The sequence below is a fragment of the Leucoraja erinacea genome, chromosome 4 (assembly GCF_028641065.1).
Source record: "Leucoraja erinacea ecotype New England chromosome 4, Leri_hhj_1, whole genome shotgun sequence".
In the NCBI taxonomy this organism is placed as follows: Eukaryota; Metazoa; Chordata; class Chondrichthyes; order Rajiformes; family Rajidae; genus Leucoraja; species Leucoraja erinaceus.
Window position 1 is genome coordinate 78,040,284 of NC_073380.1, and position 26,652 is coordinate 78,066,935.

Below are 26,652 nucleotides of genomic sequence, written 5' to 3' on the forward strand. Positions count from 1 at the left end.
TGCATCACAGGTTGGTTTGGGAACAGTTCTGCCCAAGACAACAAGAAATGGCAGTGCACTGTAGATCAGGATCAGTCCATCACACAAGCCTGACGTCCCACCACTGACACAATCTACACTTCATGCTACCTTGTTAAAGCCCCCAACATAATCAAAGACTTGCTCCACCCTCATCATTCCTTCTTCTCCCTGCTTCTATCAGACAGAAGGTACAGAAGCTTGAGTGCGTGCATCACCAGACTCGAGAACTGCTTCCTTCCCTCTATTATGAAGCTTCTGAATGGTCCATCCATAAGCTAGGTCACTGTCCGATTCACCTTTGCTGCATTGTGGACATCAGTCATTGTCTATGGAACTGATGCGCTACAATGCTGAGAACTATAACTCTGTATCCAGAACTGTATTCTGATCTTTATTCTGGACCCTTTGCTCTATCGATTTTACTTGATTGTATTTATGTATAGTATTGTCTGATCTGTTTGGATAGCATGCAAAACAAAGCTTTTCACTGTACCTTGATAATACATGACAATAATCAACCCAAACCTAAAAGTTGGGAGATCAATTAGGAAAGTGTTAGGATAATATGCTTCATATATAAAAACAATGTGCAAAAGCAGGGAAGTTCACATTGAATTTTTGAAATACATTTTGTACCAACTATCAGCAGAAAATGGATGCGAAGGTCCAAGAAAGGGAGCAGAAAGGAATTGCTGGAATGATTCCAAGGATGAAAGATTGAGTTAAAAGTTAGACTGTCGAGGCAAATAAACTCCTCAGAAAAGAAAAGTTGAGTTAAGATTTAATAAGGTGCACACTATCATGATTTATATTAGTGAAATAGATAGAAGACTGACCATTAATCTGATGAGAGCCTGTTAGTAGAGTGGATGTGGAGAGGCCACAGAAGGCTCCACATGGATATATTTAGAGATCTTGATTGACCAGAGGCCATAGGGAAAAGATAAGATCCCATCAAGTAACTTGAAAAAAGGATGGACCTTCAGAAAGAATGAACATGATGTATAACGGCATCCGGTAGGGGGGGGCCAGCAGCGGCCTCTGCTTGTCCGCGTTTTTAGTCATAAGGTGGTGAATCTGGGACATTCATTGCCCTGCACAGAAGGCTGTGGAGGCCAAGTCAATGGATATATTTAAGGTGGAGATTAAGATATTCTTGATTGAGACTGGTTTCAGGAGTTATGGGGAGATGGGGTTGAGAGGGAAAGATAAGATCAGCCATGATTGAATGGCGAAGTAGACTTGATGGGCCATCGCCAGCCGGGGGCTTTGACTTTGACTCTGACATCGGACATCGGGGGGGGGGGGAAGTGCAGGCCTAATTATGTCTGGATGTTTATGTTAAATGTATTATGTTGTGTCTGGGGGGTCTAACGAATAAACGGCATTTCGTTTGGACCTCCATTCAAATGTATAAATTGACACTCTTGTTCACTTTAAAAGTTAACATGTTCCCCACTCCCCCAAAAGTATGAAGAGGAATGTGAAAAAATTCAGAACACATACTCTCACTAGGGGTGGGGAATCAGAATTTATACTCTGCGCTAAGTTGGCATAGACCTCTATGGGCAGAATGGTCTCCTATGCAGTGGCACCACCAAGGCTTAAACACAAGAGGTGCTGTCAGCGCTGTAAAAACACAAGAGCTCCCTCCACTGATGGAAACAAATATTGCCCCATATAAACTTGAGACTTCCATACAAACCAGCCATAGAGTCATACAGCACGGAAACAGGCCCCTTGAAATTGCACACATTTTAGTAATGATTCTGGAAATAATTGATTTAGCTTCTGCTTTGTTGCAGATCATGGGTCTATGTTCATATTATCAGGTACCCCGACAATGGCGATAATCTCATGACAAATTCTCTCAATTTTGAAAACATTACCTCCCATTGGTCTTATCCTGTCATGAAGGGACCCAATTCAATGAGCTTCTGTTCATAATTATAACCTCTCATTCATGCCATCATTCTGTCAAAACTCTGATACTGCCTTTGCTTAGTTTTAAGATCCATCCACGAGTGTGGCTGGAACTCAGACAATAGTCCAATTGTGTCCCAATTAGCATCTTACATAAATTCAACGATGAACTTTCAAAAACTTTCAGTCACAGAGCTTCATTCCTTTGAATATCATGTCACTTAAAGACTTGAATTGTAAGCTATCTTGTAACCTTCTGAAACAAAATATACTGATGGATGAATGGATCTTAAAACTAAGCAAAAGTTTGGTTCAAAGTTTTGGTAGAATTCCTTTTACCTATTTACTATTTGTTATCATTCAAATAAATTCATGAAGATGATATGTATTAGATTAGATTAGATTAGATAGTCTTTATTGTCATTCAGACTGAAGTCTGAACGAAATTGCAGCAATCATACATATAATACAATAAAAACAACAATAAACACATTTTAACATCCACCACAGTGAGTCCACCCAGCATCTCCTCACTGTGATGGAGGCAAAAGTCTTAGGTCTGCAGTCTATTCCCTCCTCTTCTCCCTCTGTGCTGAGGCGATACCCCCCGGACGATGTTATAAATCAGTCCCGCGGCTCAAACACCGCGGCCCGGGGTGGTTGAAGCTGCCACCCACCAGTCCTGCAGACGCAGCCGCTGGCCCGCGGCCGAACCCCGACTCAGGCCACCACCGCCAGAACACTGTAGCTTATATATCGACATGAAATAGTCCCATAGCAGGGAAGTTATCATTTTAATTACTGTTGTTAACAACTTTAAACTTTCTTGTGAACTATTTGTAATGAAATTGCCTCAATATTATAAATGATTGGCTGCCGTGTCATTTTGGGAATCACTGCTACAGGTTGTTTAATGTTTTGTCGAGGCGCATAAACACCTAATGTATAGGACAGAACTGCAGATGCTGGTTTAAATCAAAGGTAGACTCAAAATGCTGGAGTAACTCAGCAGGACAGGCAGCATCGCTGGGGAGAAGGAATGGGTGATATTTTGGGTCAAGTGTTTTAAACGCCTTATGCATTCTGAAATACAAATTATGAACAGGATACTTAAGTGACCACTTGATAATCTAATGTCTAATCACAACAAATTCCACCCTGCCCACAAATTCACGTGGACAACTCTGAAACCTCTCTCCCCTTTATTCATCGCTCTGTCTCCATCACAAGGGACAGACTATTGATTGATGTCTACTATAAACCTGCGGTCTCCCACAGTTATCTGGATTACACTTCCTCCCACCCTGTCTCTTGCAAAGATGCTATCCCCTACTCTCAATTTCTCAGACTCTGCCACTTAAGCTCCTTAAGTTGAGACTTTCCACCCCAGGGTATCTGCGATGTCCTCGTTCTTTAGTAACCGTGGCTTCCCTTGCTGTCATAGATGGATCCCTCACCTGCAACTCCTCTGTTTCCCATAGTTATGCTCTTGCTTCTCCTCCTCCCAGATTGAACATGGTTAAAGATCACATAGTCCTCACCTTTCACCCCACCAGCCTCCACATCCAACACATCATCCATCCTCCGACATTTCCAACACCTCCAATGTGATCCCACCACCAGGAACATCTCCCACACCCATGTCCTTCAACAGACACTGCTTCCTCCGCAACTTCTAGGCTCACTCAACCCACCCCACCCAAAGCATCCCCTCCCCAGGTACTTTCCCCTGCAACAGCAAGAGATGCAACACCTGTCTGCAAATCTTCTCCCCGACCTCCATCCAGGGACCTCAAGTAGTCATTCCAGGTGAGACAGAGGTTCACAGACACCACTTCCGCCTCCGTTTCGCCTAACATTTGCGCTTGGTCTGCCACGGCGTACCGGATTTCCTGGTTGCTAACCATTTTAACTTGTCTTCCCATTCCCATACAGATTTTTCTGGCCTTATAAGTGATAGGAGCAGAATTAGGCCATTCAATCATGGTTGACCTATCTTTCCCTCTTAACCCCATTCTCCTGCCTTCTCCCCATAACCCCCGACACCCTGGTCCTCCTACATTGTCAGGCACACACACAAACCAGAGGAAGAATACCTCAGTATTCCACTTGGGTAGTTCACAATCCAATGGTACGAACATTGAATTCACCAATTTTAGTAACCCTCCCCTTTTCCTTCCTCCAAATCCCCCTCCCCATCTTCACCACTTTCCCCCATCCACCCTTGTGCCCTTCCAGGACTCGCACTATTTCTCCCTTTCCCCTCCATTTCCTCCTTGAGCTTCACAATTTGCAACTCTTCATTCCTTTTATCTCACAACTTCTGTCTTTTCATTACTGGCCTATATTCACCATCCACCTTCCTCTTTTCTAGTTATCTTCACCCCACCTACAATCGGTCTGAAGAAGGGTCCTGACCCGCAATGTCATCAATCCATGTTCTCCAGAGAGAATGCATGACCCGCTGAATTACTTTAGCACTTTGTCCTTTTTATTAACCTGTATCTGCAGTTTCTTGTATCTAAGCTCCATTTTTTTGCCCTTATGTTTTCCCGATAGCATCTTAGAGACTAATGGGGTGCCAGCAAATTATTGTGTATTTACATTCCATATTCCACTTGAGTAGTTTTCTTCATCCTTGAGAAGTATTCCATTCTCTTGACGTATCAAAATTCTTAAGAAGTGGCAATGATATATGCATGAATTATGAATTCTACTTTTTGCTTTTTGGTATGGAGAGATACGAGCCACATGTAGACAAGAGGGACAATCTGCTGATGTACTGACTCCCACAGCTATCTATTTCTTCTTCCCACCCTGCCTCAAGCAAAGACTCTATCCCCTACTCCCAATTCTTCCGTACAAGATGAGGTGTTCCATACCAGGACATCTGAGATGTCCTCATTCTTTAGGGGACGGGGGTTCCCCATTTCCATCATAGATGAGGCCCTCACGAGGGTCTCCTCGGTATCCCACAGCTCCGCTCTTGCTCCCCCCCCCCCCCCCCCCCCCCCCCCAGTCGCAACAGGGACAGAGTCTCCCTAGACCTCACCTTTCACCCCATCAACCATCGCATACGCAGAGCTGCCATGTTCTGCCAAAGTTGAACCCAAATGCTCTATTTTTTAAAATTTGCAAAGCAGTTTATGAAAGAATAATTGTTGTAATGATGGAAGAAAGGGGCAGCCAATAGGAATACAAGTAGTTCCCACAAACACTAACTTGATCATGATCAGATTCACTCTCAGCAATGTTGATCAATTGAAAGGAATTGAAATTTTCTCTAGTAATTACATATGGGGAAACTCCTTAACTCCTATAATTAGTGCATTAAAATCTTTGACATCTACTTGAATCAGTAGATAGTGTTAACTTAACATCCTATCTGAAAAAATGCACCTTTGATAATGCAGCACTCCCTTGTACTGCAATGAGGTTGCAGTCTTATTTTTCTATCATCTAGAATGGGACTTGGACCTAGTGCAAACGTAAAGTGCACATAAACATCACCTGCACCAGAATAAAATGGCGGCATATCCATCAGGATGAACTGAACAGTGTATGATCTGGTTCTTTCAAAAAGTTGACTTCATAGAAGTATTCCTAAATTATATATCAATGGGATAGCTGGTGAAGTTTTCTTGTGTGAGAATATTTAATTCTGGCAGGAATAAATACTAGATGATCACTAACCAACCCAATAAATCAGTCATGAAAAGTGTCTTTGTGCAACATGATAAATGGGATAGACGTACTTCTACATGAAGTGTTTGAGGCAATTAGCATAAGTGCTTTGAAAGAGAAATTGGATAAATAAATTAACAAGATTGGAATAGAGGATGTTATTACTCCTTAAAGATGCAAACTGAACAAAAACAGCACAAAATATATATTAAAATATAAACACAAGGTGAAGAAAATATTGAGAAGGAAAGGTGGAGTCTATGGAGAGAGAAAAAGTTCAGGTTTCAATCTTTTTCACAAACAGAGTTGTGAGTCTGTGAAATTCTCTGCCTCAGAGGGCGGTGGAGGTGGGTTCTCTGGATACTTTCAAGAGAGAGCTACATAGGGCTCTTAAAGATAGCGGTTAGGGGGTATGAGGAGAAGGCAGGAACGGGGTACTGATTGTGGATGATCAGCCATGATCACATTGAATGGCGCTGCTGGCTTGAAGGGCCGAATGGCCTACTCCTGCACCTATTGTCTAATGTCTACGAGAAAATGCTGCAACTCCTGCTGTCAGGTAAAGGGCCCATCCCACTTTCACAACCTAATTCACGACCTTTTTTACTTGTGGACATTTTTCATCATGTTGAAAAAACGCCCCGACCTACTTGATGCCATGGGTACCTACGACTAGCATCACAACCTGCTATGACCTACCTACGACCTTGTGACAACCATGCTGTGAGTATGAGTCAAGGATAACTCAGCAGAGGTCATGAAAGTGGGACAGGCCCTTAAGGAGGGTCTTAAGGCTTGTTCATTGCAGTGATCTATCTTAAGATGAAAAGAAAAGAGAGAAATTAAAGCAGACAGAAACAAGTTGTTGGAAATCTGAAACAAAAGGGAATCCTGGGGAATAGCCAGCAAAAAAACAGAAAGAAGATTATCTGAAATCATTAAATTCATAATAACACACAATGTTAACATGCTCTGCTTCACACACACAATCCTACAATTGTCCGATTTTCTCCTCCATCCTCAATAATCTCCTACTTACATCTCTTCCAGACAGATCACCTGGACTTAATAAGCCTTCATCGCATTTCAGTCAGCAGCACCACTACTTTGAGTGTTCAGTTTATTTCTGTCTCTATCTTTTCTTTCTCTTAACCCTTAAACATGACTGTTTTCTCACTGTTGGCTGGAAACATGTCAAACACAACATATAATCCTCCAAAATTTCCACCACCTCCAACGGGATCCCACCACTAGCCATATTTTCCCAACTCCACCCTTTCTGCCTTTGGCAGAGACCATTCCCTCCGCAACTCCCTGGTTAACTCATCCCTTCCCACCCAAACCACCCCCTCCCAGGTACCTTCCCCTGCAACCGCAGAAGATGCAACACCTGTCGCGGTACCTCCTCCCTCGACTCTGTCCAGGGACTCTGACAGTCCTTTCAGGTTAGGCAGCGGTCACTTGCACCTCCTCCAACCTCATCTACTGGATCCGTTGTTCAAGATGTGGACTCTTATACATCGGCGAGACCAAACGAAGATTGGGCGATTATTTCGTGGAACACCTTTGCTCAGCACACGTAAACCAACCAATCTCCCGGTTGCTGGACACTTTAATTCTCCTTCCCATTCCCACACAGACCTTTCTGTCCTCTGTCTCCTCCATTGTCAGAGTGAGGCTAAACGCAAACACCTCATATTTCGCTTGTGCAGCTTACAGGCCAGTGGTATGAATATTGATTTCTCTCACCTCAGGTAGCCCTGGCATTCCCTCTCTCTCTATCCCTCCCCCACCCAAATCGCACTAGCTTTTCATTTTCACCCTACAAATAGCTTGCTATGGCCTTTTTCCTTTATCATCGATACTTTTTTGCATATCTTTGTTCTTTGAACTTGAACGTGAACTTATCTCTCCACATCACCGTCTATATCTCTTATCCCTAACCAGTCTGGAAGGGTCTCGATGCGAAACGTCACCCATTCCTTCCCTGCAAAGATGTTGCCTGTTCCACTGAATTACTCCAGCTTTTTGTATCTATCTTCGACCTGAAACATCAACTGTTTTTCTCTTTCTCCATAGATGTAGTCTGACAGGCACAGCATTCGCAGATTTAAAAAAAATTAGAAACAGAAAAATAGTAGTAAAGGTATAGAGCCACGTGAATCTGTTCCATCCATATACCCCCCCACCCCCCTGCCCTACACCCCTTGATAACCATTGTCGCCAGAAATCCATTTATGTTCCACCCAAGCCAGTCCCATTTAGCCCATATCCCTCCAGACCTTTTCTATCCAGTATCGTTTTTAGTCTCTAAAATGTTATTATACTTGCCTTAAATATTCACCTGGTAGCTAATTCCATATATCCACTATCTTTTGCGTGATAAAAGTTGTCTCTCAGGTTTCTGTTAAATCTTTCCTCTCTCACCTTTAACCTACGCCCTCGAGTTTTTGATTCCCCACCCTGGGATAGGGATGCAGTGCATTCGCCCTATCTATTCTCCTCATGATTTTATACCCCTCTGTAGGATTCCTCAGACACCTGCATTCTAACGAATAAAGTCCTAGTCTGCCCAACCTCTCCCATTAACTCAGACACATGAGTCCCGGCAAAATCCTTATAAATCTCCTCTGTACTCTTTTCAGCCTAATGGCATCTTTTATACGGCAAAGTGACCAAAACAGAACACAATACTCTAAATGAGGCATCACAAATTCTCTCTAGTTACCCCTTTTCCCTTAATGTACTTTTGAAATATCTTTGGATTCTCTTTAATATTACCTGCCAGGGCTACCATGCCCTCTTTTTGTCCTCTTCATTTTCTTCCAAAGTATGCTCCTCAACCCTCTATACCCCACCATGTGTGAATGTCCGCAATAATATATTGTTTAAATTGTGTTGAGTGCACAGTCTGAATCTAATCAGCCTGAATCTAATCAAGATTACAGAAAAACTCAACGAGCAACACAACCCGCAAGTTAAAAAAATATATGCCACAACTGCAACACACATAGTTCTCAGATGTTTTGGTATAATAGTATGTTATACAATTTGAGGACCACTTTTAATATAGCCAAAAGCAACATATTTCTTTATGTACTGAGTAAATCTGATGGTAATGTTGGATACATTTAAAGGCTCTAGAACAAATGTGATTACTTACCCTTCAGGAGTGAAATCTTTCTCTTTGCAAACTTCCATTAATTTTGGAGTCAGTCGATAAGCTTTCAGTGAAAGAGAGCCCTGTGCAGTTTTGATTGGATCTGGAAACATCAAGATGAGAAAGGGTAAGCTAATTCTTAATACCACTTATATTTTACAGATTAATAATGCCTTGCTACTGCAGAGATATCATTGTGGAAATCAAACTGCATCAACATTGACATACTCTTCTTGCAAAATACCCAACAAATACAGGTATTTGAAGCAGCAGCCTGGCTGACTCAACATTATAACAAGAGAAAATGTTCAAGAAGGAACTGCAGATGCTGGAAAATCGAAGGTAGACAAAAGTGCTGGAGAAACTCAGCGGGTGCGGCAGCATCTATGGAGCGAAGGAAATAGGCAACGTTTCAGGCCGAAACCCTTCTTCACACTCGTACCTTATAACAAGAGAATTTTTTTGTAAAGGCATTGAATCTGTACCGAAAATTGGTCGTAATTGTGTAAACACTGTAGAAAAGTCATTGTTTGTACAGCACATACAGGGAGCATATTTAATGGCCTGACATTTTTCTGTGGATCTGCTGCTGCAAATAAGGAATCTTTGCCCTGATACAGTGAATCCCCTGTGTCTAGTAGGAAAAATAAGCTTCTGTCCGTACTGAGTGCTTATGCACTGATGGAATATGATGTTTTGGCTTACTCACAGCATATTAAACATCCATGGGCAATATTTTATATTCCTAGTAAGATAAGTCAAACTCCAGAAATTCTGTGGAATTACAAAATTGAAATAGATCCGGAAAAAAACTTCCTTTGAGAATTAAACCTCTGAATTGGTAAAGAGAACCTGATTCTCAAGCATCTACATACGGGAGAAAAATGGAAAACTTTTTCGCCTCTCAGAGGACAGTATGAGGCACATTATTGGGGCAGAATAAATAGAGCTTGAAAATATATTCAATCATACCAAATCAGCCGGAAAAGGATTTGTTATTTGAAAGTTTTATTAGTGCCCCCAAAAGAAAAGTAATGCCAAAGACGGCCAAACGGTTAAAAATATAATGTACGCTATTATATTCTGTAACAAATTTGTCTCTAGTTCAATCAGCAATTTCAGCCATTCTTTAAACAAGAAACTGATAGGGAGGTAGAACAATATACAGGAACATCAGCTTCCCTTTTGGAGGTTTTGAGTGTAAAAAATGCAAATACGATAGCTATTGCTTCTGTTGTTCCATGGCAAATGCCACTGGGACATATGTGCACTCTGCCACTTCCCTAACATAGATTTAAGTTAGGTATGCATCTTCCAAGATCAACAATATAAATCTTTATGTATCTGTTTATGTTCAGTTTGTTACTAATTTATTACATGAAATCCCAGTTTTACACTTGAAAGACAGTTAACAAATGAGTTTATTTTGATAAAATGTAGCTGCGGTTACTAGCCATTCTATTTTAATAACTTTCAAGGTAAATAGTCTCTCCTTCCACGTTAAATCTTAGTAAAATTGCATTCAAAAAATATTTTCAATCAAATGGAAAACTGAAAATAGACAGACAAAATAAACTAGCACACAAAAATGAAAATTTGGTACAAATGGAAAATCCGGGAGGGAATGTTAAAACATTACATAGAATTTCCAATGAGTGCAAGTATATTTTAACAGCTTCTCTGTTGTAATCCGATTGTTAACATACTGAAACAATTTTTGTCCTACTCAAAGATTAATCGTGTTCATTAGTATTTTTTCTGACAGATATTCAGGATGTAACATTTACTTCTCGGTTGGAAACTTTGTAACAGCCTGCCAGCTATGGCAAATAGCGAGCTTGGGGAAGGCAATAAAGATGTTTTACCTACAGCTATGATACTGCACAGAACATCTGGTTTAGCAAGTAAAGGAAACACTACTAAATGGTCAGAAAGAAGAAAATCTTTGTGCTAGGAACAGTCTATGTTTTGTGAGCGGCTGTCAGAGGCAAAATCTGGCAAAATGTGTCATAACTGTAAGGTCACGTACTGAGCCAGACTTAAGCAATCAGTTTTTGTTAGACATCTGGTCCCGTTCCACCCGCCATCAACAAGGGGGAAGAGGAATGAGAAAAAAAATGAAGCAGCAACTTCAGCATTCCAGAATGTACACATCAGGGCTCTGATAGCAAGAAAAATAAACAGAAAGAAGGAAACTCTGTCTAGACTGCACTGCTGCTGGGGCTGAGGCAGACACTGGGCTGGTATTTACCGAGAGGGCCTGCTCGGCAGCACTGCCAGGTAAACAGTGCAGGAGAAGAAATGAATAGGAAAGCGTCACTGACCGTAGATGAGGACCACAGACTCTTCTATCGCATGTTGGTAACTAAATTGGGAGTCCAAAAGAGCTCGGCTGACGAAAGAACCATAGTAAGTTGACTGATACCAGCCAACATGAAGGTGGTCAATGTTAACATGACGCAAGCTTCTCATCATTTCCATTTGGTACTGAACTGCAAAACAAAAGCAGAAAGAAATTATGAATTTCTAATTCTTAAACTTTATTAACTGGTTTCCACAAATATCCTTTATGATTTTATGCTTTGTTGGGTGCTTTGCAAGAAATAAAAATTCCTACTCCACGAAAAAAACTATTTTTAGCTTTAAGCCCTTATCTCGGTGAGGAAGTGAGTTTTCTCCTTTTACATCTTAACTTGAAAGCAATTGTTTAATAATTATGCCCCAATTTAGCCTTTGGCTTTCAGATTGTGTATATACATGCAAAGCTGACGTTTCCTAATGTGGAACAGAAAAATACTAACCAACCAAAACCACGAGCTATCAAAAGTTTATTTTATGGATGTCATATAAATACTCGTAGGGATTTATTTAAGGTTCTTTTTTTGAAGTATAATTCTCATTGGATCTACTGTTTAGTACAAAAAGGTCATCAGACCTCAAATGGTTAACATTAAAATCAAGATTTTAGCACTACTCCATAACTTATGGAACAACCATCTAGTAGTCTAATTATTAATATGATTATTTAAAAAGACTCGGAAGACAAGTGAAATTGAACAAAAATGCAAACATTTCAAGGACAAAAATTTCACATGTCTTTGGAAACGTGTACAACTTATTTCACAAAGATAACCATTACCTGGCTGAACAAAGAAAAACAAGGCGTCAATTTTATCCTATTTCCTTTGAATATTGTTTACAAATTGTCTAAACTGCTTAACACCACAGAGGTGTCCAGGCACTTTCCAGGCTTAAAATTACACAAAGCTGTTGACTCAAAGATGATATCAAACATAACTTCCACTCAATTCTTAATATAATCTTCTGTGGCTTCCAGCTGGAACTCCATCTATAAGCATATAAGCATCGAGAGAATTCCAATGTACAAAGCACAATGATTACACTTCCATATCCAAAAACAACTACTACTTTAAGTGTTCACCAGACATTTCACGTACTGAGAAACAGTGCAAAGCTTTTGTTTGCATGCTATCAAGTTAAATCAATTCATACTATACATATGTACAATCAAGCCACATACAAGTACAACAGGTAGTGCAAAGAGAAAAATAACCAGAGTGAAGAATATAGTCTTACAGTATTAGTTACACAGAAAAACTCCAAGGTCTGCAATGAGAGAGATTAGGACTACCACCTAACCTATGGGTTGACCATTCAGTAGCACGATGACAGAGTCTGGTGGTAGGTGATCCCCACCCATCACCCAACCCGTAATTAGATTTAACTCCAAAGTTGTGTTGTACCATAATATCCTTATAATAAATCAATGAATGGTGCCCATGTCTTCAAAAAATGATCTCTTTTTTCTGCTAAGACAAGTCTAATATTTTCAAGATGTAGCGTCTCAGACATGTTTGTAATCCACATTTTAAGAGTAGGGACAGATGTATGTTTCCAATATTTGAGTATTAGTTTTTTTGCTGTTATCAGGCCATAATTAAGGAACGTCTTTGGCTCAGAGCAGGCTTCCGGAGTACCTAGAATAATCAATTCCGTGTCAGGGTCCAATTTTGTTTTTAGTGTTTTGGAATAAATTTCAAAAATTCCTCCCCAAAAATTATGTAACTTTATACAAGAGGCAAAGGAATGTGTTACAGTTGCTTCCTGAAGGAGACATTTGTCACAAATAGGAGATACATTTGGAAAGATCCTATTCAATTTAGACTTTGAATAGTAGAGTCTGTGCAGTATTTTAAATTGAATTAACGAATGCCTAACGTTAATCGAGCAATTGTGTACATATAGGTTTTCTTCCTATCTTTAAGAATTTTTAGGCCAAGTTCATCTTCCCAAGCTCTTCTAATTACTTCCGACGATCGGATTTCTTTATTTAAAAGGATGTTATACAGATATGATATTAACTTGTTTGACTCTGAGTTTCTATTCATACATTCGTCTAGTATGTGTGGCAACAAAGATTGGTAGTGTTGGGTATATATACTTGCAGGTTTTCAACTGAGTAACTGACCATATTCGTAAAATTCCTGGCGATGTAGATAAAGACGTACAAGGAAAATGTGAGTGATTTTAGCTAACAGAGTTCTTGAAGAAATACAAAACATAGCTAAAGTTCTCAAAGGTAGTTGTAATGCACAAGTTATCGACATAAATATAGAGTCTGTAGCATGTTGCGGGTATGCACCAGTGACCTCAGCTGAAGTAGAAAGAAGTCTTTCACAACTGAAGCATATTCTGCCTGACAGGCGGCATAGTTTAACACCAGATAATTTGAAGAAAATGCTAGTAATTATGTGCAAACAGGTAACTTTGGTCATTTAATGTCATATACTTTTATATTATGTTTAACCATATTTTGGTGGTGGGAATACATGCCTTGTTATGCCTTTTTTGTTAATAAATGCCTTTTTCGTGCCTTTTTTGTAATTTTATTATGCCTTTTTGCCTGCCTGTTTCAGAGTTTTTTAGTGCCTAAATATCCTGGCTCTACTTATATCGAATGCATTGTGCTCATCGGGAAGGGACAGGTTGCTAGTGATACTGCCCACCTTTACTTTGTTGCATCTTTTAGTATGCAAGCCATGTCACAATTGATGGATATCAGTGCGGTTATCTTGGCAGTCTAGCTTGGCTTCCCTTTTGGCATCCTTGATAGCTTTGCAATGGTCAAACAAGACTCCGAACATCATTAGGAGTAGGAAAGAACTGCAGATGCTGGTTTAAATCAAAGGTAGACACAAAATGTTGGAGTAAGAAGGGTCTCGACCCAAAGCATCACCCATTCCTTCTCTCCAGAGATGCTGCCAGTCCCGCTGAGGTACTCCAGCATTTTGTGTCTACCAAACATCATTAGGACCTCTTTACAAATTCAAATTAATTATACTGGAAGCCTTAAGGTCCACACTATCTTCATCCAGAACTTTGTAACATCAAGTGCAAAGTCCAAGGGTTGTTGATCCTGATTAGCATGAAACGGGCTAAATATAAGAATTCTTATTAATGCATTTTCACTATTGAAATTATATTTGAAAAACAAGCACTCACTTGATGACCAGGAAAATTGTAGCCGAAATTAAAAAAATATATTAATTCTATTCTAATCACATTTTTAATCTTTTAAATCAATCTTTTACTGCAAACAAAACTAGTCTATAAAACATACACATTTCACCTCAGCAGCACTTCACACCTCAACAATGTGTACAGGTTATGAACCACTTTTACCCATCTCCTCAAACCTAAAAGTACAAATACAGGTGAGTGGAAAGAGGCACCATAAAACTGAATTACAAAGCTGGGTACTTTTAAAGAAAGGAACTATAACCAGAGAAAAATTCTGCCACACAATAACTGGGCCTTTAATAAGCCATGGTGAAAAAGGTAAGTGGAGATGGTGGCTTGAGTTGACAAAATGATGGCATTTTCTTGGCAACATCCAATCCATTTTCTCATTATAGCTATAATCTATGCATTTAGTTGCATGCAGATTATGCTTCTTTTTCTTACACAAAAAAAATCAAATACTTGCAGCAATGGAATCAACGATTGACAACTGTGCAAGTTTAAGAAATGCAAAACCGTGTCAACATCAAAATGAGCGGATGGAAGGGGGTTGGAATGCAGTGCGGAGGAAATACATTTTAAAGTGTTATTAAATACCGACAATCCTTTTAAACAATTAACTTGCTTTTAAACAATTAACGCTAGAATAGGAAAGATTCAGTAAACCAAAAGGTTACATTCCAATCACCATGTAAAGTGCTGGAACACACTGACTGCAAGTTGGCAGGTCTGTTGAGATCAGTGATACATTCTTCTGCACCCACCTGGAGTCTAGGCCTGTTGATGAGCCCCATTGCCACAAATACATCCCTTGGCTTGGTCACCAGCCACGGCTGAATGGGACCACCCACCAGACTTCATTTTTGAGAAATACCGGCAAAAAAGTGGTGAACTTCATTTTTTACAATTACTTTTCCTACCATGATCAGAACGGGCCCTTTACTAATCAGATATGATCAGTAACGGGCCTGTCCCACGAACATGCGATTGCATGCGGCAAGCGCGACCTAAAGTGGTCACTTGAGCCGTACGGCCTCGCGGGGCCGGTCCCACTTCGATCGCCGGATCCTTATGGAGTTGTGCGGAGCTGGTCCCCACATCGCGCGGGGCTCCGAAAAGCTGACACTGTCCATAATCTCCGCGCGGCAATGGCCTGCCGGCCCGCAGACGCATTGAGGCCGTACGCACCACCTCGACGGGCACGCGCAGCGTCTTGACGGCGTACGCCTAGCGCGAACTTCCCGCAGACTTCGCTCGAACTTCACGTCAACTCGCACGGGATCACTCGACCTCCGCGCGGCCCCCGCTTCCGGTTTGCTCACGCTTGCCGCATGCTCGTGGGACAGGCCCTTAACACTTGGAAATAGTTTTTTAAAAAGCCTTTGAGAGCATAAGTTGTCAGGGTGATCCATGCACACGGCCTTCTCTCTGCAGCTTGCAGCCCATCACACCAGGTAGAATGGTGAAAGGATACCACATCTACAAGACTCAAAGAGCCGCGCAGCTGCAAAAATGAATTGCCACTGTCATGTTAGTGCGGGTAATGACCCCAGGGTGGGTCGGGGTCAGCAAAGGTTGTACGTCCGATGCCAATACTGCCGTCAGGAAAGAGATTCAGTCATAAAATGTCACCAAGCACACCTTCACGGCTAATGCAAATTCACTTCAGAAAAACATTGAAGAGCTTGATACATGTATCATAATATATTTCAAGCATGATACAACGCTGATGCTTTTGGGCTGGAGAGGCACTTCATGCTTTTAAACGTCCGAGTAAGAATTTTTATCTTCAAGGTATGGCACTACTCAAGCTAATTCAACAGTTCTGCACGTTCAGTTTGTAAATGCACAAACACTTAAGAGTACAAGAGATGCGACGGTTAGAGACGGAAAGGAAGGGGATGAAACGAGCGCAGGAGACCTTGGTGGAAGTGCCTCTTGAAAACAGGTACACCCTCTTGGGAGCTGTCGGGACAGGCGCCATTTCCAGTCTGAGCGGCGGACAGATCTGTGACTCGAATCCTGGCGCTGAGGCTCGACCAGCGAGATCGACGTCAGGCAGAGCAATAGTGGTGGGTGACTCCATTATCAGAGGTGTGGACAGGAGATTCTGTGGCGACAGGCGAGACTCAAGGAAGGTGTGTTACCTCCTGGTGCCAGGGTCCAACATGTCTCAGACCAACTTAAGAACATCCTCGAGAGGGAAGGTGAACAGTCGGAAGGAGTTGTGCATGCAGGCATAATGATGTGGGTAAGAAGAGGAAGGAGGTTCTGCAACGTGAGTATAGAGAACTAGGTAGGAGACTGAAAAGCATGTATTCTAGGGTGGTTATCTCTGGGTTGCTTCCAGTACCTCCTGCTAGTGAGGGTAATGTGTGGCCGAGGAGTTGGTGCAGGGGGCAGGGATTTAGGTTTCTAGATCATTGCGGTCCCTTCTGGGGCAGGGGTGACCTGTACAAAAGGGACAGGTTGCACCTTAATTGGAGGGGGACCGACATTCTGGCAGGCAGGTTTGCTAGTGCGACACGGGTGGGTTTTAACTAAACAGTGGAATCACAATGTGGAAGCGTATGCGTGCAGTTAACAGGAGAGTGTAGGAAAGGTCACGTTTAAACTAACAGGGCAGGGGGATGGTGTACATCAAACAGTATTGTTGATTTGATCTGTGTCTGGTTTTGCTGCTGACCTGATCCGTAATCCATGTCAGGTTTCCACGCTACCACCTGGTGGAATGCAGGCAGCCATGTTAGTTAGTTCAACTTACGACTCAGTACACATTTTGATGGTCCCTGTATGTATTCTAATCAAAGTACTTGTTATGATATATAATGACTCTGTATCAATAGTACTTTGCACATAGTGTCAGAAGTGGGATCAGTGCAGCCAGTGAGGTTTTTCAGCACTCCATGGAGCAACTGTTTGACGGATACCCTTGTGCTATCATCATGGGCAATATCATTGTTGGTGGCAAAGACATGAAACAACATGATGCCAATTTGAAGAATGTACTCGAGCGTGCCAGGGAAGGAGACTTAACACTGAATCCCCAAAAATGTTGGTACCGTGTTAACCAAGTAAGCTAGTACGTGGGGCATATTTTCATGGCTGATGGTCTCAAGGCGGATCCTTCTAAGACTGTGGCTGTTAGCAAAATGTCCCCACCCACTGATGCTGCAGGCCTGCAGAGATTTCTGGGCATGGTTATTTACCTCGGAAAATTTGTTCCCAACTTCAGCGAGATCTCGGCTCCCTTGCGGCAACTTACTCACAAGGATACTGCCTGGACATGGCACGAACAGCAGTAACATGCTTTTGACACTGTAAAACATCAGATGTCGTGTCCACCTACCCTGGCTTATTACAATGTCAATAAACCTGTTACTTTTACCTGTGACGCATCCCAGTATGGCCCCAATGCAGCATTTCCGCAGGATTAGCAGTTCTGGGATCAGAACCTTATTTCTGCTCCTGCAAAAGGAGTGCCAACGGGGCTGGTGCCAATGATGATGACCCTTGTAAAGCCTGTCGACAAATCCCCTGCGAAAGTTAGTTCAACTTACGACTCGGAGCCTACAGTACTAATTTCCATAGTCCCTGTATGTATTCTAATTAAAGTACTTGTTATGATATATAATGACTGTATCAATAGTATTTTGCACAGATGGGAACCAATGCAAGGAGACAGAGGGACATAAAAGGAGGACAGAAGCAAAAGGTAGGAGATAAGAAAAACAGAAAGCTTTGTGCGTTAATGCAAGGAGCATTCGTAATAAGGTGGATGAATTGAATGTGCAGTTAGTAGTTAAGGAATCTGATATAGTTGGAATTACAGAGACATGGCTCCAGGGTGACCAAGGCTGGGAGCTAAACATGTTGGGTTTTTGATATTCAGGAAGGATAGACAGAAGAGGATGTAGGGTGGCTTTGCTGGTTAAAGAGGATATTAATGCAAATAGCAAGGAAAGAGATTAGCTTGGATGCTGTAGAATCGGTATGGGTAGAACTGCGAAATAGCCAAGGGCAGAAAACGCTTGTTGGAGTTGTATATAGACTACCAAACAGCAGTAGGGAGGTTGGGGATAGCATCAAGCAGGAAATTAGGGATGCGTGTAGCAAAGGTACAGCAGTTATCAGGGGTGATTTTAATCTACATATAGATTGGGCCAACCAAATTGGTAGCAGCGCTGAGGAGGATTTCCTTTTTTTAAACCAATATGTAGAAGAACCGACTAGAGGGCAGGCCTTCCTAGACTGGGTATTGTGCAATGAGGAAGGATTAGTTAGTGACCAAGTTGTGCAAAGCCCCTCAGGCAACAGTGACCATAATATGGTGGAATTCTGCATTAGGATGGAAAGTGACACAGTTAATTCAGAGACTTGGGTTCTGAACTTAAAGACAGGAGACTTTGAAGGTGTGAGACGGGAATTGGCTTGGATTGAAAAGGTTAAATGCTTTTAAATATATAAAAGATACATAGTGAAATACTTGGCTGTAGGTTGTAACTTATATTTCGTCTCAAGCAGGCTTTAGTGGAAAAGTAAGGGAGAGACAAGCTCAGGCTCGTCTCAGGTTGATGTATATTGAGACAATGACCGATACCTTTGAAATGTCTTGTCCTGAAATTATCATCTGATAAGAGACCGATGCCTTTGAAATGTCTCATCCTCAAAGTATCATCTTTGATAAGAGACAGGTGCCATTGAAATGTCTTGTCCTGGAAGTACCAACTGATAAGATGCCGTTGAAATGTGTCTACTAATTGATAAGAGAGACAACCAACTGATAAGAGACAAGCTCAGACTCGTCCTGTAGTGATGTATATTGGCAGCATCTTGTGGAATGTGATTAAGTGACACACAGTATAAAACTTTGTGCGTTGAAGTGGTAGCGCAGGGAAGTCAAGTGTCTGTTGCTTACTTGACTGGTGTATCCCCGCCACTTCCGCCGGCTGATGATCAGTAAAGCTTGAGTTGGTTTACCTACCGTTTTTGTGAATTGTCTGTTTTTTAAGTAGTGAACCTTATCAGGATAGACTGGTAAGGGTTGATGGTGGAGATGCAATGGCAAAGATTTAAAGACTCCATGGATGAACTCCAAAAATTGTTCATCACTCTCTGGCGAAAAATAAAATGGGAAAGCGGCTCAACCGTGGCTAACGAGGGAAATCAAGGAGAGTGTTAAATCCAAGGAAAAGGTATATACAATGGCAAAAGGAATCAGCAATGGGAGAAATTTAGCACTCAACAGAGGAGGACAAAGGGGTTAATTAAGAGAGGGGGGGGAAAAGAGTATGAAAGAGAGCTTGCAGGGAATATAAAAACTGACACTAAAAGCTTCTTTAGATATGTAAAAAGGAAAAGATTAGTGTAGACAAATGTAGGTCCTTTACAATCAGCCACAGGTCAATTTATAATGGGAAACAAAGAAATGGCAGAACAGTTAAACAAGTACTTTGGTTCTGACTTCACTAAGGAAGACACAAACAATCTCCCAGAAATACTAGGGGACTAAGGATCTAGTGGGAGGGAGGAACTGAAGGGAATCCACATTAGTCAGGAAATGGTGTTAGGTAAACTGTTGGGACTGAAGGCAGATAAATCCCCAAGGCCTGATGGTCTGCATCCCATAGTATTCAAGGAGGTAGCCCTAGAAATCATGGATGCATTGGTGATCATTTTCCAATGTTCTCTCAACTCTGGATCAGATTCTGTGGACTGGAGGGTAGCTAATGTAACCCCACTTTTTAAGAAAGGAGGGAGAGAGAAAACAGGGAATTATAGACCAGTTAGATGTCCATCGGTAGTGGGGAAGATGCTTGAGTCGATTGTTAAAGATGTTATAGCGGCGCATTTGGAAAACAGTGACAGGATCGGTCGAAGTCAGCATGGATTTATGAAGGGAAAATCAAGCTTGACTAATCTTCTGGAATTTTTTGAGGATGTGACAAGTAGAATAGATAAGGGAGAGCCAGTGGATGTGGTGTATCTGGACTTTCAAAAAGCCTTTGACAAGGTCCCACACAAGAGGCAGTGACCAGTGGGGTGCCACAAGGCTCGATGCTGGGACCCGTTATTACAATATATATTAATGATTTAGACAAAGGAATTAGATGTGACATCCCCAAGTTTGTGGATGACACAAAGCTGGGTGGCAGTGTAAGCTGCAAGGAGGATGCTACGAGGCTGCAGGGTGACTTGGATAGGTTGGGTGAGTAGGCAGATGCATGGTAGATGCAGTATAATGTGGATAAATGTGAAGTTATCCACTTTGTTGGCAAGTACAGGAAGGCAGGTTATTTTCTGAATGGTGTCAGATTAGGAAAAGGGGAGGTACAACGAGACCTGTGTGTTCTTGTACATCAGTCACTGAAAGTAAGCGTACAGGTACAGCAGGCAGTGAAGAAAGTTAACAGCATGTTGGCCTTTATTGTGAGAAGATTTGAGTTTAGGAGTCCTACTGCAGGGCCCTGGTGAGACCACATCTGGAGTATTTTGTGCAATTTTGATCTAATTTGAGGAAGGACATTATTGCCATTGAGGGTGTAATGGCAATTTCAAACTTTTCCAATGTCCAACTTTCCGTTGGCATTACTACACGGGAAAGTGGGAGTGGTCTTACTCAGACGATAACAGATAACATTCTTGCTATTGAGGTAGGTTCATTAAGGATGTAATGCGTAGGTTCACCAGGTTAATTCCCGGGATGGCGCGACTGACATATGGAAAGAATGGGTCAACTGGACTTGTATTCGTTGGAATTTACAAGGATGAGAGGGAATCTTATAGAAACATAAAATTCTTAAAGGATTGGACAGGCTAGATGCAGGAAAAATGTCCCTGATGTTGGGGGAGACCTGAACCAGAGGACCCAGTTTAAGAATAAGGGGTAGGCCATTTAGCACCCAGAGTTGTGAATCTATGGAATTCTCTGCCACAGAAGGGAGTGGAGGCCAATTGACTGGATGTTTTCAAGAGATAGTTAGGTTTTGCTCTTAGGGCTAAAGGAATCAAGGGATATGGGGAAAAGCAGGAACGGGGTACTGATTTTAGAATGATCAGCCATGATCATATTGAATGGCGGTGCTGGCTCGAAGGGCCAAATGTAGGTTCCTACTCCTGCAGCTATTTTTCTATGTTTTCTATGTTTCTATGACTGGATTATTTAATCCACCACTCTATAGCTTGCATTTCCCTTCAATTATACTTCTCCCTCTTGATTCTGTATCCTGTCAAAGAATCAAGCTACATTGGAAGTTTAGGTAGAAAATCCTGATACACAGCAACAGTAGTGAAGAGTGGAAAAAGTAGTCAGGAACAAAATAAAGGGAGATTGATGCAAAGTAGATGGCAGCAACTTTTTCATCTATGGGTCAGTTTCCATTAGCCAGATCTTCCCCCGGAACAGGCTCATATTGCATGGGAATAGCTGTTTCCTAAAGTCTGGCCAACACGGCTGACAAAGCACCTTTATGGCTACAATTTAGAAAATGCACAAGCTCATTAGAAACAAGGAGTCATAAACCAATGTGATAACACGTGGCATCACATCTGTAACTCCCCAAATGGCAAATAGCTAATTAGGACACGCCAGGAAAGGAGGTGCTAGCCACTTCCCACAGGGAGGAAAATCAATCACAAGTTTTTCATTAATCCCATTTAATATATTGTGCCAATATGCTGCAGGGTGAAATAAAAATCATTTTTGAGCCAAAATCCCAATGCAGAGTATGATTATATGATACTCTCAAATCATCTCAAACTGTCAAAATAATGACAACACTAATCAACTGCACTTTATCTTCATGTCAAAACAGCTCAGAATATTCACTGCAAACTTGAAAGGGAAGAGTGTTTGCCCTCAGATAAAATGAATGAAAACAACAATTTCTTATGATCATTAAGCTTCAATGAAATCTTTGCACCAACGGTGAGCCATTTTGGCTGCTTTTAATCACCTTTTTGCTAGCTGAATAAAAAGTGGATAAATGAAAAGGTAGCAGCAACTATGTTTTCAACATTATCTAAAATTAAGGGTGCATTTTAAGGATAGAGATTAGATATTATCATCTACATGTCTGGAAGTTATATTTAGTTTAATTCAACCAGCAAAATTATAATAGCCGCAACGAAATATTAAAAATGCTCTTTGTTCTTTGTAATGCCAAGAGGCTGTCATGCTTATTAAAATATTCTAGTCTATACTAGTTGGCACGGACACTTGCAATGCATTAGATTTAAATGGTTTTAGGGCTCTGCAGATATATTCTATTTTCATATATGTAATCAAAAACATGAATACAAATATTTTCATCAGGCCAAGAAAATTATTAGCTGTTTCTGATGCGTAATGAATATATTTGAGAGAACATAAACAACATTTTAAAAGTTAACTCTTACATTTTTAATTAATCTTTATAAGTTTGATACATTTAACGTTTTTTTATACTTGAAAGGTGGGAAGGAGTTCTGGTTACATTTTTATTTCGGCTTATGGTGATTATAACATTGATTTTTAATACAGTACAAGAGATCTCGGACCTTCTTCAAGGTGTCACATCAAGTACAGCGCACCTCCACATAATATTCTAGAGCAGTGATACATTTTCTTCTGCAGATTGATAAATCTAAAATACTCCTGACAGACATTTGCGCACAACAAGGTCTTCATTCCCAGAGAAATTATCACTGCACAGGGCTCTCACTTAACTTTTTCTCCCTGTTGCCAGCCGGGCAACCTTGACAGCTTTTTAGGTTGCCAAATGACAGTTTAGGTGGTCATTTAAGATGGTTTGTATGACGCTTGCGATAATGTGCTCAGACGAAGTGCGTAATTACCAGTTGGAATTATGCTCAATGAAGCATTCACATATTATGTTCAAGAAGGAACTGCAGATGCTGGAAAATCAAAGGTAGACAAAAGTGCTGGAGAAACTCAGCGGGTGCAGCAGCATCTATGGACCGAAGAAAATAGGCAACGTTTCAGGCCAAAACCCATCAGTCTGAAGAAGGGTTTTGGCCCGAAACGTTGCCTATTTCCTTTGCTCCATAGATGCTGCTGCACCCGCTGAGTTTCTCCAGCACTTTTGTCTACATTCACATATTATTTCTGCTTCAAATCTCACAAACTAAACATATTCACCAATCAAGATATGATATATACCACAATGACATGCAGCAAATTATAATACAGTATCTCAACTCTTTTTACACATTGCAATTAATGCAATTTCCATTAGTCCTTTCCACTTCCAAACAAAAATGTGGTTGAATTATTCAGCATATGATCAACCTGTGTCAATAAATCTTGGACCATGGTAACATATATGCTTAACCATGCACACTACAGATTGATGCAAGCATGTTTTCTGTGAAGGACCGACAATTAGCATGACATGGCCATAGCATTGGTCGTTATTGCGATTGGTACAGAAACACTCTCGCTTCCCACATAATTTATCCATAACAAAATATACAGGTTGCAAGGAAATTTCTAAAGGCATTTTATGATAATAGCTGTTAAAACCGACTATACCCATCTGACAGGTTAAACATTACACTAACTGACAAGAGATGGCCAAAGGACATAACTGCAGCAAATGTTCTTTTGGTAATATGTTTAAAGGTGTCAAAACAAATAATAACATTGGGAATTAAAACACATTTGATTGCATTCCGTTATCAAACATAGTCAATGTTCACTCTGAAGACCATGATGCACAATAGGGTCAGGGGGTGTGTGAATCAGTGCGGGGTGGATAGATGGCGGGGGGTTGAGAAGGCAATCAGTGCGGAATGGATGGATTGAGGCAGGTGAATTAGTACGTGTTGGTTGGAGTATGTAAAATTGTGAGGGGAGAGCACGGGGGATGTCAGTGGTGTTGAATGGGGGGGGATCAGCACGGGATGAATGGGAGTAGACAAAACAAAAATATTGGAGAAATTCAGCGGGTGAGGTAGCATCTATGGATGAAAGGAAATAGGCAAAGTTTCGGGGCGAGACCCTTCTTCAGACTGTTCCCCCCATTCTTCTTGAAAGAGGGGGATCAGTACAGGATGAATGGGGGGGACCAGTACAGGATAAATGGGGGGGGGGGGGGGGGGTCAGGACAGTGTGGATCGGAGGGTCTGTGCAGGATGAATGGGTGATTACTACAGGATGAATGAGGAGATCAGTATAGGATGAATGGGGGATCAGTACGGGATGAATGACGGGATCTGTACGGGATGCATGAGGGGATCAGTACGGGATGCATGAGGGGATCCGTAAAAGATGAATGGGAAGATCACTACAGGATGGATGGGAGGATTGGTGCAGTGTAAATGGAGGGTGGGTCAGTACGGGATGAATGGGCGGTACAGTGCAGTATGAATGGGGGGAGAAGTGCAGGATGGATGGGAAGGGGGGTCAGTACAGGATGAATTGAGGGACCAGTGTAGGATGGAAGGGGAGGGGGGTGGCAAGAGAATCAATGCGAGGTGGGTAGGATGATGAATAGATGGGGGGGGGGGGGGGGTATATAGGGGAGGGGAGCACAGGGGATGTCAGTGAAAACTGAATAGAGGATGGAATGGAGATCAGTGTGGGGTGGAGAGATGGGGTCCCAGGATAAGAGGGGTGGAGGGGGGCGTACAAGAGAGAGAGAGGGGGGGGGGGCAGGGGAGGGGCAGAGAAGGTGGGGAGGAAAGAAGGCCAACGCTCCTCGGACAACATTGCCCCACTGCCTTGGCTGTCCCTGTCCAACGCCAAAGTGCCGCCGCCAAAGGGTGTGGCGGTTGGGATCTCCTCGCAACCGCCTCCCCTCCTCCGCCAGCCGATAGGAAGGTGCGGAGCCAAGCTGTGCAGCTCAAAGATCCTATAGTTATAGGATCTTTAGTGCAGCTGCTTCAGACGGCGGAAAGAGACCTCCCTCTACTTCTCCCTCCCTCCCTCTCCCCGGCCTCGGCGTGCGAGAGGGATTGTTTTGAAAGCGCCGTTGGCGGATTTGCAGGCAGCGGCCGTTATCAGGGCGATAGCGGCCGCTGCTTGCAAATCCGCCAACTGCGCTTTCAAAACAACCCCTCTCGCACATCGAGGCCGGGAGGAGGGAGGGGGGGGGGAGGGAGAGGGAGGCATCCTTCCGCCGGGCGGGGTGCAGGAGGAGGCTGCGGTGGAGCTGCTGTCGCGGCCGCTGCTGCCATTGTTGCCGCAGCCGTGTGGGGCCTGTCATTCGCTCTGACCCTTCGTCACCATGCACCTAGCATCTTTGCCCCGCACTATAGCTGCCGCCGACACGAAACGTCACGTTCCTATTCTCCAGAGATACTGCCTGATCCAAGGAGTTACTCCAGTTTTTTGGTGTCTATCGGTATAAACCAGTATCTGCGTGCCAAGCCGGGTAAAATGACTGGGCGTTTAGGTTGCCCGGCGGCACTTTGGGTGGTTAATGGCACCTGGGCAACCGCTAATTTCAGGCCCTGCTGCAGTCATTCCTCATTGAGCCAAGAGATGGCTCATGCTGATGAAAGCTCTTTTACTCAAGACGGGCAAAGGAAAGAAAAGATGATGCACTGGAGCCCTGTGCTGGAAGACTAAAATATTCCAGGACATAAGCAAATAGAGAAGGCACTGATTTGCAGTGATAAATCTAATTGATCTTGTCCCTGTTAATATACTATTTGCAAATGCCTTTCTGTGTAACATTGGAGGGAGTGACCACTTGCACAGCCCTCATGGAGATAAAGCACCCTTCTCCAGAATACCATCTATTGTCCCGTGTAGCACGAAAATCATGTTTCTTAGGATTCACTCAAGTGAAGCTCCATGTAGTGCTGTGGACCATCAGCTGCTGTGAAGCACACACCACGCAATCTAGTAGCTCGTCCTGTCATATCCATCACTTCACTAAAACTATCAAGCCAGGATTTCAACTTTGCTTCAAAAAGTACAGAAGAGCAGCCCTGAATTTCATTCCAAAAGTAAAAATACAAGTCACAAGGTGAAAGAGTATCTGTGGAAAGAAAAACTGTTACGTTTCAGATCCAAGCCCCTTTGTTCCGGTGTTCTGTAAAGTCCCTGATGAGTGCTTCCAAAATGTTCTGTTCTTATTATTAATAAGGTTGCAACTTGTTTGCTGAACGATAAAACAGCATGCAAACAGAACTAGGTGATCCCACAGCTAGCAAATTAGATAAAAACTCTGCAGTTCTGCCATGTTTAATCATGAATGGTGGTGAATAATTTAACAGCTAAATAGAGGTGGCAGAGGTTTAGGGAACATTTCCCACCCTTAATGAAGGCAACGCCTAGCATCTGTTTGTTAAAGAACAAAATATATGTAGCTATG

The 26,652-nt window shown here is 42.1% G+C and overlaps 1 protein-coding gene across 1 annotated transcript in view; it reads right to left on the reverse strand.

The window, feature by feature from the left end:
- The window catches only part of eif3hb (eukaryotic translation initiation factor 3, subunit H, b), a 120,155-nt gene that overhangs the window by 23,181 nt on the left and 70,322 nt on the right, over positions 1-26,652 (reverse strand). The window contains exons 3-4 of the mRNA XM_055634584.1: positions 11,113-11,280; positions 8,792-8,891 (exon numbers count right to left, since the gene is read on the reverse strand). Of these exons, the coding sequence (XP_055490559.1) occupies positions 8,792-8,891; positions 11,113-11,280 (268 nt within the window). The remainder of the gene's footprint in view (positions 1-8,791; positions 8,892-11,112; positions 11,281-26,652) is intronic.